This window comes from Eriocheir sinensis, chromosome 47, assembly GCF_024679095.1.
Source record: "Eriocheir sinensis breed Jianghai 21 chromosome 47, ASM2467909v1, whole genome shotgun sequence".
Classification (NCBI taxonomy): Eukaryota; Metazoa; Arthropoda; class Malacostraca; order Decapoda; family Varunidae; genus Eriocheir; species Eriocheir sinensis.
In genome coordinates this window covers 4,012,098-4,025,709 of record NC_066555.1, presented here as the reverse complement: position 1 = coordinate 4,025,709, position 13,612 = coordinate 4,012,098, and the positions used below count along the sequence as shown (strand labels likewise).

The window sequence follows — 13,612 nt, the reverse complement described above, 5'->3', positions numbered from 1 at the left end:
CTCTCTTCTACGAGTCATTATTACCTCTTAAGCTGTACCTTTGCCCTCCTTTCCTCCTCTTCCTTCTCATCATCTTTTTTCTTCTCTTCTCCCTTTCCCTCTTCTTCTCTTCGTATTTTGATCTCACCCTTTTATTATTTTTTTCGCTACTGTATATATATTTATCTTTATATTCCTCCTCCTCCTCCTTCTTTTCCTATCTACGTACTTTGCTCTCTCCCTTTCTCTCTAAACTATCTATTTATCTTTATCTATCATCTATCTATCTATCTCCATCAGTATTTACTCTCCATATTACCTGTACTTTGATTAGATTCTTGTTCCATATATACATTCTATCATCCTCTCACGCATCGTACCCCATTGCCGTCCCCTCTACTTTTATCTCCCTCCCTCCCTCCCTCCTTCCCACCCTCACTCTCCCTCTCTCCTTGAGTCCCATCCCCCCTTTAATCTCTGTTTCCGTCTCCACACGCCGAACCTCATGCTTTTCCGCCTCCAGATCTACTTTTCCCCTCCCTTCTCCACCTCATTATCTACTTTTGATGTGACCCAAGCGAGGAGAAAGGTTTAGATTCAGGGCGGGCGCTGAAGGGAAGAAAGGGGCGGGTGGAGAAGAAGGGGAGAGTTGAGAAGGGGTCAGAAAAGGGCTTTGAAGGTCGGTAGAAAAGGCACGACAGATTGAAAGGGCTTTATGGAAGACAGAAGGGTTAGGAGAAGAGATGGAAGGGCTTTTGAGGGATTGAAGTTGAGTAAAAAGGATGGACGAATTGAAAGGGATGTAGAATAGATGGAAGGGAGGGTCAAAAAGAAGCGATAGAAGGGATTTAAGAGGGATTGAGGAAGGTGAATAGAAAAGAAGGACAAATTTAAAAGGGTGCAGAGTAGATAGAAATGTCAGAAAGGAAAAACAGAAGAACTTTGAAGAGATTAAAGTAGGCGGGTAGAAACAATGATGGAAAGAAATGTAAAGAGGAGAGAAGGGTCAGGAAGTAGCGATAGAAGGGCTTTGAAAGGACTGAAGAAAATGGGTAGAAAGGATGAACGGATTGATGGAAATTTAAGAAGGATGAAACTTGGAACATGTGATGGGGTTGTATTGAATAAGAGAGGTGGAAGAACGAAAGTATGAAGAGGCTAAAAGGACTGAAGGGAGTATAAAAAAGAGATGGAAGTGGTCGTAGAAAAAGTAGAAGGAAAATTAAGATGATTATATAAAGGTTAAAAAAGATGGATATTAGGAAATGCAAAGGAATGGAAGAATATGGAAAGGACGGGAAGAGAAAATTAAATTGATTGATGAATGAAGGAGGAGATGAGGGGGGGATGAAGATGAGAAGAAGGAGGAGGAGGAGGAGGAGGAGGAGACAGATGAGGTGAGGGACAGGTGGAGGTAAGGAGGAGGTGCGTCAGAAGATCTCGTGTGATTGCTTCGAGGAAACGCTCATCTCCCGGCAGCATCAGCATCCCCCTCACGTGACCTTGACCTGACGGGCTGACTGATTGACTTACTGACTGACTGACCGGTTTACTGAATGACTGACTGGTTGGCTGACTTACTAACTGACTGACTGACTGACTGACACTGACTTGCCTCCTGACTGACTGACTGGATTACTGACTGACCGACTTGCTTCCTGACTGACTGACTGGGAGACTGACTAGCTTACTGACTGACTGGGAGACTGACTAGCTTACTGACTGACTGGGAGACTGACTGGCTAATTGACGGGCTTGGTGGATAGATGAATGGCTGACTGACTAACTAACTGACGAACGTACTGACGGGATGAGTGGCTGATTGACTGAATGACTAACTGACTGAATGACTGACTGACTGGCTAATTGACGGGCTTGGTGGATAGATGGATGGCTGACTGACTAACTAACTAACGAACTTACTGACGGGATGAGTGGCTGGTTGACTGAATGACTGACTGGATTACTGGCTTACTGACTGACTGACTGGCTGGTTAACTGACTGACTCATTAACTTCTAACAAACTACCGAACTGAATGCAAACTAAACGTGTTGACTGACTGGCTGACTGTGTGATTGAAAGGTTTAACGAGCACAAAGCAAGCATGAAAATTTAAAACAAACACAGGCAAGCAAACAAATACACTCGTGCGAGCATACCGGTGGCGCCTCGGTTGCTTTCCTTTTGTCTTTCCTAATCCTCCGCGTCCCTTGTTAAGCTCAGTATATCAATAACTCGTCCATTACAGCGATGAGAAAGTGCGGCGCGTGTTTTCACAGCTTGGCGTAAATCCTTGAAAATGTGTGTGTGTGTGTGTGTGTGTGTGTGTGTGTGTGTGTGTGTGTGGAATGGGAGAGTTAAGGGGGGGATGGGGGCGAGGATGGTGTGTGTGTGTGTGTGTGTGTGTGTGTGTGTGTGTGGTTTCGTGTTGCTGAGTCTTGTTTTTGTTTGTTTTTTCTTATTTGTTTATTTTATTTTTTGCTTTGAGAAAAATACTGAATTGTGAGACTTTGGTTGCTAGGCGTTGTATGTAAGAGTGGTTTTGGGGGGTAGGGGTGTCTCATATTTCTCTCTCTCTCTCTCTCTCTCTCTCTCTCTCTCTCTCTCTCTCTCTCTCTCTCTCTCTCTCTCTCTCTCTCTCTCTCTCTCTCTCTCTCTCTCTCTCTCTCTCTCTCTCTCTCTCTCTCTCTCTCTCTCTCTCTCTCTCTCTCTCTCTCTCTCTCTCTCTCTCTCTCTCTCTCTCTCGCCGACAAGACTTTTCGGAGGCAGGTGGAATTCACAATTATCACAAACATTAAAACAAGAACTATTTTTTGTCGTTTTGCTCTTTTTTTAAGGCGAAGTTGACATATGCTGGTGTGCGTGTGTGTATGTGTGTGTGTGTGTGTGTGTGTGTGTGTGTGTGTGTGTGTGTGTGTGTGTGTGTGTGTGTGTGTGTGTGTGTGTGTGTGTGTGTGTGTGTGTGCCTGTTCTTATGTTGCCTGTTCTTACACACACACACACACACAAACACTCACACAGAGAGTTCTTGCAATATGCGGTGGCTTACGAGAGAGAGAGAAACCGACAACGGAAAGAGTTTATACTTTTGCAATTTTCCATACACTAGTAGTCTCCACGCTCCACGCATCAATACTTTTTTTACTTTCCACATCTCTCACGATTTACATTTTATTCCTCACCCATTAAGCCACAAACACACCATCCTCTATAGCTCGTGTAGGGGAGACTATGAAGGGTAAACCGCTCTTGGGAATAGGTCTTGCGCGAGAGGGAAATGAGAGAAGAGAGGAAGCGTGAAGGTGGCAAGGAGAAAGAAGAGACAGAGGCAAAAGGAAAAAGAGAAAAGGATGTAAAAATGGAAGGAAGAAGGGAAGGAAAGTTATCAAAGTAGGCTCTTATGAAGGAGAAACTGAGAAGAGAGATTAAGAAGAAAGAAAGATCATGTAAGAGAGATTAAAGAAAGACTCGCTTGACATATAGTTAGAGATAAAAAATATAGCATATGCATTAGGAAGGAAGGAAAATAACCACAGTGAGCTTTTATTTAGGAGAGACTAAAAAAAACGAAGAGTAGAAACTAAAAAAAAAGATTATGTAAGAGAAACTAAGAAAGACTCATTGACATATCGCTGTAGAGATGATAAAAAAAAACTCAATACACATTAATTAACACTTATTCAGAAGAGAAGAAGGAAAATAACGTAGAAGAGAATGAAAAGGGAGATTAAGAAGAGAACTAAAAGGGGAGACTATGACACAAAAAGATAATATAAGAGAAAGCAGGGAAGAACTCACTTGACATATCGCTAGAGATAAAAAAAAACTATACACATTAACATTTTTTTTTCAGGAGGAGGAAAAATAACGTAGAAGTGACTGAAAAGGGAGATTAAGAAGAGTACCAGAAGGAGAGACTGGCAGAAAAAGACAATATAAGAGAAACCAAAATAGGACTCTCTTGACATATCGCTGGATAGATGAAAGAAAAATAGCATACACATATCAATCAACACTTATTCAGAACACCCGACACATAATGAGGTGGCGTCCAATGGTTAGTTAGTCGCCTTGCCCTCTGCATAAATAAGTCAACGAATGAATATGAGCGACTGACCAGCTTCGGGTGGCGGCGGGCGTGATAATCATATGCGTGTTTTTGTTTATAAAATTTGTATCTGTATTAATCTAGTGTGTTATCCGAGCATTTATAGTGTGTGTGTGTGTGTGTGTGTGTGTGTGTGTGTGTGTGTGTAAAAACCCTCATCAGTGCTCCTTTTATTCTCTCCAAAGCGTGATTTAGTATATAATTCGCCACACAAAACATTTTAGTGCCCCGATAAAACGAAAAGAAAAATCTATCGGCGTGTCCCTCATGATCATCAACGTGAAATGCTTCGGCAACGCGCGTCAATCAGCGGCCAGGGATAGCATGCAGCATTCACTCAGCATCCGGACACACGGACGAACGGACAGACGGACGGACGGACGGAGCACAGCAGCAAGGGACGAGCACTCTGTTGATGGCCAGGCCGTTAATAAGAGTGTAAGTACCCATTAACACCATCAGTTTAGCTTCTATTGTTGTCGCGTTCACTGGTGTTGGTGCTTCTGGTATTGATGTAGCTAGAGAGAGAGAGGTAGATAGATAGATAGCGAGAGAGGGGGAGAAAGGGAAACAAAAGGGAAACACACATACACGCTTTCTTTCCCTGGTGTTGGTGCTTCTGGAATTGATGTAGCTAGAGAGAGAGAGAGAGAGAGAGAGAGAGGTAGATATATCGCGAGCGCGAGAGGGGGCGAAAGGGAAACAAAAGGGAAACACACATACACGCTTTCTTTCCCTGGTGTTGGTGCTTCTGAAATTGATGTAGCTAGAGAGAGAGAGAGAGAGAGAGAGAGAGAGAGAGAGGGGTAGATATATAGATGAGAGAGGGGAGAACGCACACATATACACGCTTGCTTTCCCGATAACTTTCCCTAATTTGAGAATATTTGCCGCGGGAGGCTTAGGAGGCGAGAGTCGAGGCGGCCAAAAGTCGGCATGCGGAGAATATTTTGATGTTATTGGCCGCGGCTCGCAGATTCCCAGACACCGATGGACAATATCGCTCCGGTGGAGGTGTCTGCCGCTCGCTGGAGGAGGAGGAGGAGGAGAAGGGTTAGAGGAGGGGGTAGAGTTCCCCCCCCCCCCCCAGCAGGCACACTACAAACCTCAAACCACCCCATTCCACCTCCGCGCCTCGCTCCTGCAGTCTCCACCACCCTGCCACAGCAAACCCTTGGGCTGTGTGGCGACCTTGCACCGCTTTATCGCTCTCCTCCTTCCCTTTCTCCTCGTACTCCCATCCGCCTGCCTTCCCTCCCTCCCTCCCAGCTGCTTATTCACAACACCCAACGTTCCGCTTCCTTCTTTCTCCCGAGCGGTGTGATGAGCCGCTCTTCATCTCACCTCAAACACACGCCTCGTATTCACGGGTCTTCAACGCCGCGCTACAAGGCCAAACCGTGCTGCGTGTTCGTGATTCCTTAGGTTCTGCTTCCTTCTCGCGTGTCGTATGGAAATAGCCGGCCATAACAACGCCCTGCTACAAGGCTCTGATTCCTGACAGCCTCACTATCTCTCAGTTACAGACCCCGCGGCAGCAATGATACTTTGGGAACCTAACATCCTCTGAGCTTCTTAATCACAACTTCTAACATTACAACTGCAAGGATTGAAGTTGTATTTGAGACCAAGACACTCATCCACTCCTTATTGCAATGTTTCCAGCACTCATAGACCTCCAAGTACAAGCCTTTGAGAATAATGGGGCCCGTAAACACTCATACCCCCTTGCGCCACATTCACGTCCCCCATAACGCAGCTTCATCCCACCCGCCCCTCTCCACCCCCAGGGCCGCTCTATGGAAACTCTTGCTCTCACTTACCGTGAATTTGGGGACCTGCTCGGGCGCCCGCCCCTCCTTCCCGCCGAGGCGGGGCGGGATGGACCTGAGCCAGAAGACCCACACGGCGACGATCATGATGGCGGCGCGCTCGGGCGTTCGCTTCTTCAAGTAGGCGACGGCGTGAGTGATGCTCCAGTAGCGGTCGAGGGAGATGAGGCAAATGTTGTTGATGGAGGCGGTGGAGAGGAGGACGTCAATGGCGGCGTGCAGCTCACACCACAGGTCCCCGAACATCCAGTAGCCCATCAGCAGGTTGGCCAGACTGAAGGGCATGATGACGAGGCCCAGCAGGAAGTCCGACACTGCCAGGGAGGCGATGAACCAGTTGGTGATGTTCTTGAGCGCCTTTTCGGTGGCGATTGCGATGATCACCAGCATGTTGCCCACCACCACCACGATCATGGCCACGGTGATGATGACGGTGATGATGACGATCTCGAAGGTGCTGTAGCCTGACGGGTAGAGGGACGTGCCCCACGGATACACCCAATAGGTCCCGTTCACACCAGAGTTGTTCAGCATCGCAAAACTCCCGTTGGCATCGAAGCCGTCTAGTTCACCCTCGTAGGTCTCCACGAACTCCCTGAAGCCCGCGGGGTCGTCCCCCTCAACGGTGAGGTTGAGAACGTTATCCATGGTGGGCTGTGTTCCCGTCGCTGGAGCCGAGGAGGACTGGATTAGGGTGGAGGGGCGGCCGACGAAGACTTGGTAAGAGACTGTTGAGTATAACGGAGGAAGGAGGTGTTCTGCGGGGAATGACTCGCTCCAGGAGGAAGGTTATGAAGGGAAGGGCTACATGTTGACTCTCCACCTCTTGCTTCCTCCACACGTGTAAGGGATTATACTTAATTAGGTCTTTGATTCCTCGTCCAGTAAATTTTAAGTTTCGCAAGTTGTATTTCCTGGCGCCACTGAATTGAAGAAGTTTAAGAAAAAGTTTGCCTTATTGAAAAATAGTTTCATTAAAGTTATTGGTTTGAAGGAGCGCTTTCAAAATATATTTTCGCGTTGCGTTGACACCCTCGGCTCCGTCCTGTCTTGGCCGCCAGCCCCGCCACATGCCCGGCGTGGCGCGGCTCTCGCCCACCAGCTGCGGAAGTGGGCGGAGAGGGCGTCTGTGTCTGACTCAAGGAGGCTCCCCCCCTGCCCCCCTCAATCCCCCACTCACCCCTGATCGCACCTCACACAACAGATTATCCTCCTTCTGTGGGATACTTTTTTTTTATTTCTTAAAGCGCAGTTATGATGTGGAGCCTCCGGGCTTACCCACACCCGGCCGAGAACGTGGCCCGGCCTGCCATGAACACACACTCGGGGCGGAGGGCCGCGGGCGTCGGCATAACTGTGTCGCGTACTTCGGGAAAACTGATTCACGAGGCGGGGTTAGTTTGGCCCAGCCTGCACATAACACTAGCGTGGGTCAGCGGGGCACGGGCCGGGTCATGGGCGGCCTCCCCCAGCCTGGCATGGCGGTGTGGGGGCCTGTTCGAGCTGCTGTGTCGGAATGCTTTGTGGTCCCGTCTTTCACTGCACATCGGAAGAGCCGCCGCCCCTGGGAGCCGTGAATCCTCAGCCAGGGAGGATGACAGCCACTCTGGCCTGCGGTGGGAGTGGTGATGGTGGTTGTGGTCCCCGCGATAAGTTCACACGCGCCTCGTTCCTCCCATTGACCATCCTCGAGGCAGCGACCATTAGCAGCCTCCTCCCGCCACTCACGAGAGCCGCGGAATCATCTCGCTGCACACAATCTCGCTCCTGAAGAGCCCAAGGGAGGCTGGGAGCGGCAGGGCGGCGACATGGCGGTGGCAGGCGGCGCAGGTGGCTACACGGCGTGACGGTCTTGCACTCTGACAGTCCCTGGAAGGTGTGCTGGCGGCCTGCGAAGAGGAGACACTGGCTCTGCTGGAGGAGGCGGGTGCTGCACGCGGCCGCTCTCCGTGACTGCGCGGCGCTGACTGCTGGCCGCCGGGACACACTGTAGGTGGCCAGCCCGAGCAACAGATCGCGCACCCCCCCAAAAACACACCACCTTATGACCCAGTCCCCCGCCCCCCTTGGCCCCGCTCCCTCCCTCCCTGCCGTCAGTGCCTCCCTCCCGTCTCTCGTCTCCCTCTCTGTCTATACCCCGGCTAATAATACCACCCACTTTAACAACTACTTTCTCTCCTCTCCCAAACCCATATTGACTCTCTCTCTCTCTCTCTCTCTCTCTCTCTCTCTCTCTCTCTCTCTCTCTCTCTCTCTCTCTCTCTCTCTCTCTCTCTCTCTCTCTCTCTCACACACGCACACTAGAAACCAACCATGCATTCAGAGCAGCAAGTCAAGTCAACAACATGGCATATGAGAGAGAGAGAGAGAGAGAGAGAGCGACGCAGCCACACCGCACCAACTTCATTCCTTCCTTCTTTCCTGCCTCCCTCCTGTTGTCCATTCATCGGCGAGAAGTTTAAAGGGACGGCCGCCGGCGCCGCACACAACGTCCTTCCTTTCGAACTTCACCCACGCATGAAACCCGATGCAGCTGACCCTCCCTCCTTCCGTCCTTCCTTCCTTCCTTCGTCTCTCTCGCGTCTACGTTGTGTCTTAGGGATCGAGGCGCGTCGTGAAGTCTCGCAATTAAGTGAAGAAAGATGAAAATAAGGAGGAGGAACACAAAGAAACACAAAGGAAGAACAAACAAACAACAGCAGACCGGTCCTTACGAGGCTGTTTGTGACAAGCTACACTAACTATCTAATCAAAGGTGAAAGATGAAGGACACCAAAGGCGAAGGAGGAGGAGGAGGAATACATAGGAATACATAGGAAGAACAGACACCAGAAGACCTATCGGTCTATGACGAGGGTATCTGTTTACTACCGCTACTACTAGTAATCTACGTGTGGTAGGACAGGACAGAATAGATGAAGGCTCCTCCCCACCCACCTCTCCCTCCGGCAACGTGCCGGCAGGAAATAGTTAGAAGAGAACACCATGTACCTTTAAGGAAGAAAGGGACTTGAAAATTTTACAGTAAAGAGAGAAATAAGAGGAAATTGCTACCCTTGACTTACACTACTGGTAACCTGAGCTGTGGGGGAAAATGACTTAATTACATAAGAACATAAGAACATAGAAACACAGGGAGGCTGGAAGAGGCCGAGTGGCCTACACAGGGCAGCCCCAGAATCCCCCCTAATACTCACGATGGGTGAGGTGTAGTTTCAGGGGCACAGGTGGAGGCTTGATCCTCATTTTACCGGCGGTACTATGCACGCACCATTACCCTGTCACCTTACTGCACTCACACCTCACTCCACCTGTCATGCGGACATTAACTGTTGCTTTACTCTATTGTTAACTTACGCTACTTGCAACCTAGGTTGTGGGGGAGAATAATATGGATTTAGGTTGAGGTCTTGCTGCAATCTGTCTGAAAACATGCGAAGAAGGGTCAGTATAATCTTATATCCCTGAAGTACTTATCCAATGAAGACTTGAAGCTATTGATACTCTGTGCGCTAACTACTGACGGTGGGAGTCTATTCCAGTAATCGACGACTCTATTATTGAAAAAACTTCTGTAAACCAATGTGTTACATCGGTTTCCCTTGAACTTCATACCGTTGCTGCGTGTTATTGTGTTGGTGTCTCTCTGAAATAGACTATCTGGGTTAATGTTGTCGAATCCATTAAGGATTTTAAACACCTCAATTAAGTCCCCTCTTATCCCTCGCTTTTTTAGGGAAAACATATCTAAACGCTTTAAACGCTCGTCATATGGCAAGTTTCGGAGCGCTGGAATTTGTTTGGTTGCTCGTCGCTGTATCTTTTCTAGCAAGACTTGATCTTTGATATAGTTCGGTGACCAGAACTGAACGGCGTATTCTAGGTGTGGTCTTACAAATGCTAAATATAATCTCTTCATAAGTTCGGGTGATTTATAATCAGTTTCTTGAGATTAATCCCAACATCATATTGGCTTTTTTACTCGCTACAGAACATTGATCACTCATTTTAAGAGTGTTACTGATAATGACACCAAGATCTTTTTCTTGTTTTACTTCGCTGAGCTCATGTCCTCGAATCTGATATTTAAAGATAGGATTTTTTTCACCTATGTGCATTACTTTACATTTATCTACGTTAAAACTCATTTGCCATTTTTCGCTCCAGTCGGCAAGTCTTATAAAGTCTGATTGAATATTCTCGCAACTTTGACTGTTCATAGGAGGAGGAGGAGGAGAAGGAGAAGGAACACAAAGAAACACACAAAGGAAGAACAAACAACAGCAAACCTACTGGTCCTTAAGAGGCTGTTTGTGACAAGCTGCACTAACTATCTAATCAAAGGTGGAAGATGAAGGACAGCAAAGGCGAAGGAGGAGGAGGAGGAGGAGGAGTTGAAGAGACAAACGTAGAGGGATGACGGTGAAGGGAGCAGTGAATGGGTGACATTGGATCGGGATTATGGACAGTTCGTAACAGTGTGCTTGAAGGGATGACAGAGAAAAAGGAGTCTGAAATAATGCGTAATTGAAAGAGTAGAGAGGAATAGATCTTATCAGAGTTTCAGCGATAATAGTGAAAGCGCAAATCACCTTTAATGATGTGATTAGTGCTTGTGGGACAGTTCGTATTGATTGTTTAGTGCTTTTTTTTTTACAGCAAAGGAGACAGCACAAGGGCACAAAAAAAAGGAAACAATAAAAAAAAAAAAAACGCTACTCACTGTTCCTGTAAAGAATCCGAAGAGGTGGCCGAAAGAGCGTCAATCACGTGAGAATTAGGACGATGAAAATGAGCCTGAATGTGAGTTTCTAAAAATAGGTGAGGGATAGATAGTTAAGGTTTAAAGTGGCAATGAATGGGGTCGTGTCGGTGTGTGTCTGAGAGTGAGTAAAGGACGGGTGTTGATCTTTTCAGTTCTCGAGATAAGACAGCGAAAAGGGGCGTCAGTGCTATTCAGAACATTGGCAAAAGACATTTCCCTCGGGGGTTTTGGCTTTGAAGGATTACTAATGAAAGAGTGTCAGTGGACTTCGGCATAAGACAGTTTCTGAGAGCTCCCAGTGATTGAATATATTAGAGAAAAGGAGAACTCTGCGTGGTGGCTGTCTAAAGGTGGGTGCTGAGCGGTTATTCGTCGGGGCATTCTTAGTTAGTGTCTGAAATTAGATAGAACAGTTATTTTAGTATTTTTTTACAGCTAAGGAGACAGTTCAAGGGCGTAAAGAAAAATACTAAAAAAAAGCCCGGTACTTACTGCTCCTGAACAGAAGTCAAAGGAGTGGAAAAAAGATAGGTCAATTTCGGGAGGAGAGGTGTCCTGATTCATGGTCATTATGGTAATAGGAACTCAATAGCGGGTGTCTTTGTGAGTGATAAAGTGCGGCTACTCGAGATTTCACTGCCCGGATTTCCAACTCTTTCCGTCCGTCGCTTTTCTCACGGTATGGTCTCCTCCTCCTCCTGCTCCTCCTCGTCAGTCGCGTGAAGGATGAGAGCCAGTCACCCTTCACTCCGCAGCCGCCCCCGCCTCCGCCTCGCCCTCTGAGCTGCATAATTACTGGGCTTGAGGGTCGCGGCTGCCGTCTGCGTGCCCGGCCGGTCCTCAGAGAAATATTCATCACTCCCTCGAAAAGGAAAGAGAGGGGAGAAAAGTCTGAGGAAAATATATAATCACCACGGGACGATGCTGGTGGTGGTTGTGATTATAATAGTGGTGGATGTAGGTGACTTTGGGAGCAGGATAGAATATAGAAGGGGAGGAATTAGTAACCCGGAGAGGAAATGAAGGGTGGAAATGTTATATATAGGGGAACTAGGAATTATAGAACACTTTAAAAGCCTTCAGACGCAGGTTAGGGGAGGGGAGGAGGAATGAGAGTAGAAATGAGTAAGTTATGAGGTCCGGCAGGAGCATGAGGGGTGATAGAAGTGTTGCATCTATGAGAATGAGGAATGGTCAGGCAACACACCATAGAGGCTGACAAAGAGAAGAGGGAAAGAGGAATGAGTGAAGGAATACGGTCACACGAGAGGGACAACGGACCCATCCCAGCGGTGAAACTTTATAGGTCAAAGAGTGTCCAATACTCCTCCTCCTCCTCCTCATCTTTCTTCCTTCTCTTCCTCTTCTTCTTTTCTCTCTTCCTCCGCCTTGGGCCTGTGAGGTGTAAGGAATTGTTTAAACTCTCCTCCTTATTTTTGTATTTCTTTGTCTTCTATTCCTTTTCTCGTCCTCCTCCTCCTCCTCCTTCTCTTCCTCTTCTTCTTTCTCCTCTTCCTCCTCCTTGGGCCTGTGAGGTGTAAGGAATTGTTTAAACTCTCCTCCCTACCCCTGTACTTCTTTGTCTTCTATTCCTTTTCTCCTCCTCCCCCTCCTCCTCCTCCTCTTCCTCCTCCTCCTCCTTCTCTTCCTCTTCTTCTTTCTCCTCTTCTTCCTTCCTTGGGCATGTAAGGAATAAGGAATTGTTTAAACTCTCCTCCTTATTCCTGTATTCCTTTGTCTTTTATACTTTTTCCTCCTCATCTTCCTCCTCCTGCTCCTCTTTCCTCTTCTCATCCTCCTCCTCCTTCATCTTACTGACCAGCCTGTTTGTCACCCTTAAGCAGAACGATATATTAAGCACGTGTCTCTGTGTTGCCTCTTTCCTGTCAAGTTTTTTATAGACGGACTTAAAAGGACTCATGATCTTTTTTTTTCTGATTCGCAGCTGAAAGCGAATGTACGCCAGATATTAATTCGTTGTTCTTTTTGTTTTGCTAACGTATGTTTATTTTTCTCCTCTGGGTTTTATTGCCATTATTTTATTTTATTTTTTCCTTGTTTGGCGAGTGGCAGGTGTGAATTTTGAAATGTCTTACCTGTGCGAGGTGTTTAATTGGTGCAGGTGTGCGAAGGTGCGCGAAGGTTAATGAGTGTTCTGTGGCCTTGTCTTGCCTCTGTGTCTCATCAGCTTCATCACTGCCTTTGCATCTATATCTTCCCTCCACTCTCTTACTAACCTTTAATGACACTACCTTTCCTTTCTTCCTTATACCCAACGCCCCTGTCCACCCAGCAGTGAATGGGTACCAGGTATTAATCGGGGGTTGTTCCCTTCTCCTATAATTCCTTCCCCTTCTGTGTCTCTCCGGGATATGACCACAGATGTTGCACCGACTTAACGAAACTTTCCAAACTTTCCTATGTGCCTTCTTCTTTTCTTTTACCGTCATTATCAGCACTACCTCTAAACTACTCTCTCGCCCTTTGCCACTCTTTCCTCTTCTGGGTATTTATTTTTATCGCCATCTCCACCATCACCTTCAGATAGCTTCCCTCCTCTCTTTGGTACTATCCTCTTCTTGTTTTTATTTTCCTTGGCATCATCCTCACTCCTTCAACATCTGCTACCCTGCCTCTCATTTGTTGATACTACTCTTTTTGCTCATCATCATCATCATCACCATCGTCATCATCCTCATTTCCTTCACCATGCACCCCTCATCTCATCCTCTGTGTCATCTTTCGCTACCCTCTATAATCATATTTTACACTATCTACTCCACATCTCCCTATCTCCATCACCCATCACCATCACCCCTGTCACCTCTGTTAACACTCCCCTCCTTCGTATTATATAAACTGGGTCATCGTAGATCGTATTAGTCAACGGTAAAAAAATATTATGTACATTAGGGGTGGACAAAAA

The 13,612-nt window shown here is 47.2% G+C and overlaps 2 protein-coding genes across 2 annotated transcripts in view; both read right to left on the bottom strand.

Annotated features, from left to right (window-relative positions):
• LOC126981287 (alpha-2C adrenergic receptor-like) overlaps window positions 1-8,116 on the bottom strand; it is a 20,087-nt gene extending 11,971 nt beyond the window's left edge. The window contains exon 1 of the mRNA XM_050832189.1: window positions 7,149-8,116. The gene's annotated coding sequence lies outside the window, so the exon portion shown is untranslated. The remainder of the gene's footprint in view (window positions 1-7,148) is intronic.
• On the bottom strand, window positions 5,655-7,074 carry LOC126981288 (alpha-2C adrenergic receptor-like). The gene has a single exon (XM_050832190.1). The coding sequence runs from the start codon at window positions 6,567-6,569 to the stop codon at window positions 5,829-5,831; it is 741 nt and encodes a 246-aa protein (XP_050688147.1). The 5' UTR covers window positions 6,570-7,074; the 3' UTR covers window positions 5,655-5,828.
• Window positions 8,117-13,612: the final 5,496 nt, after the last annotated feature.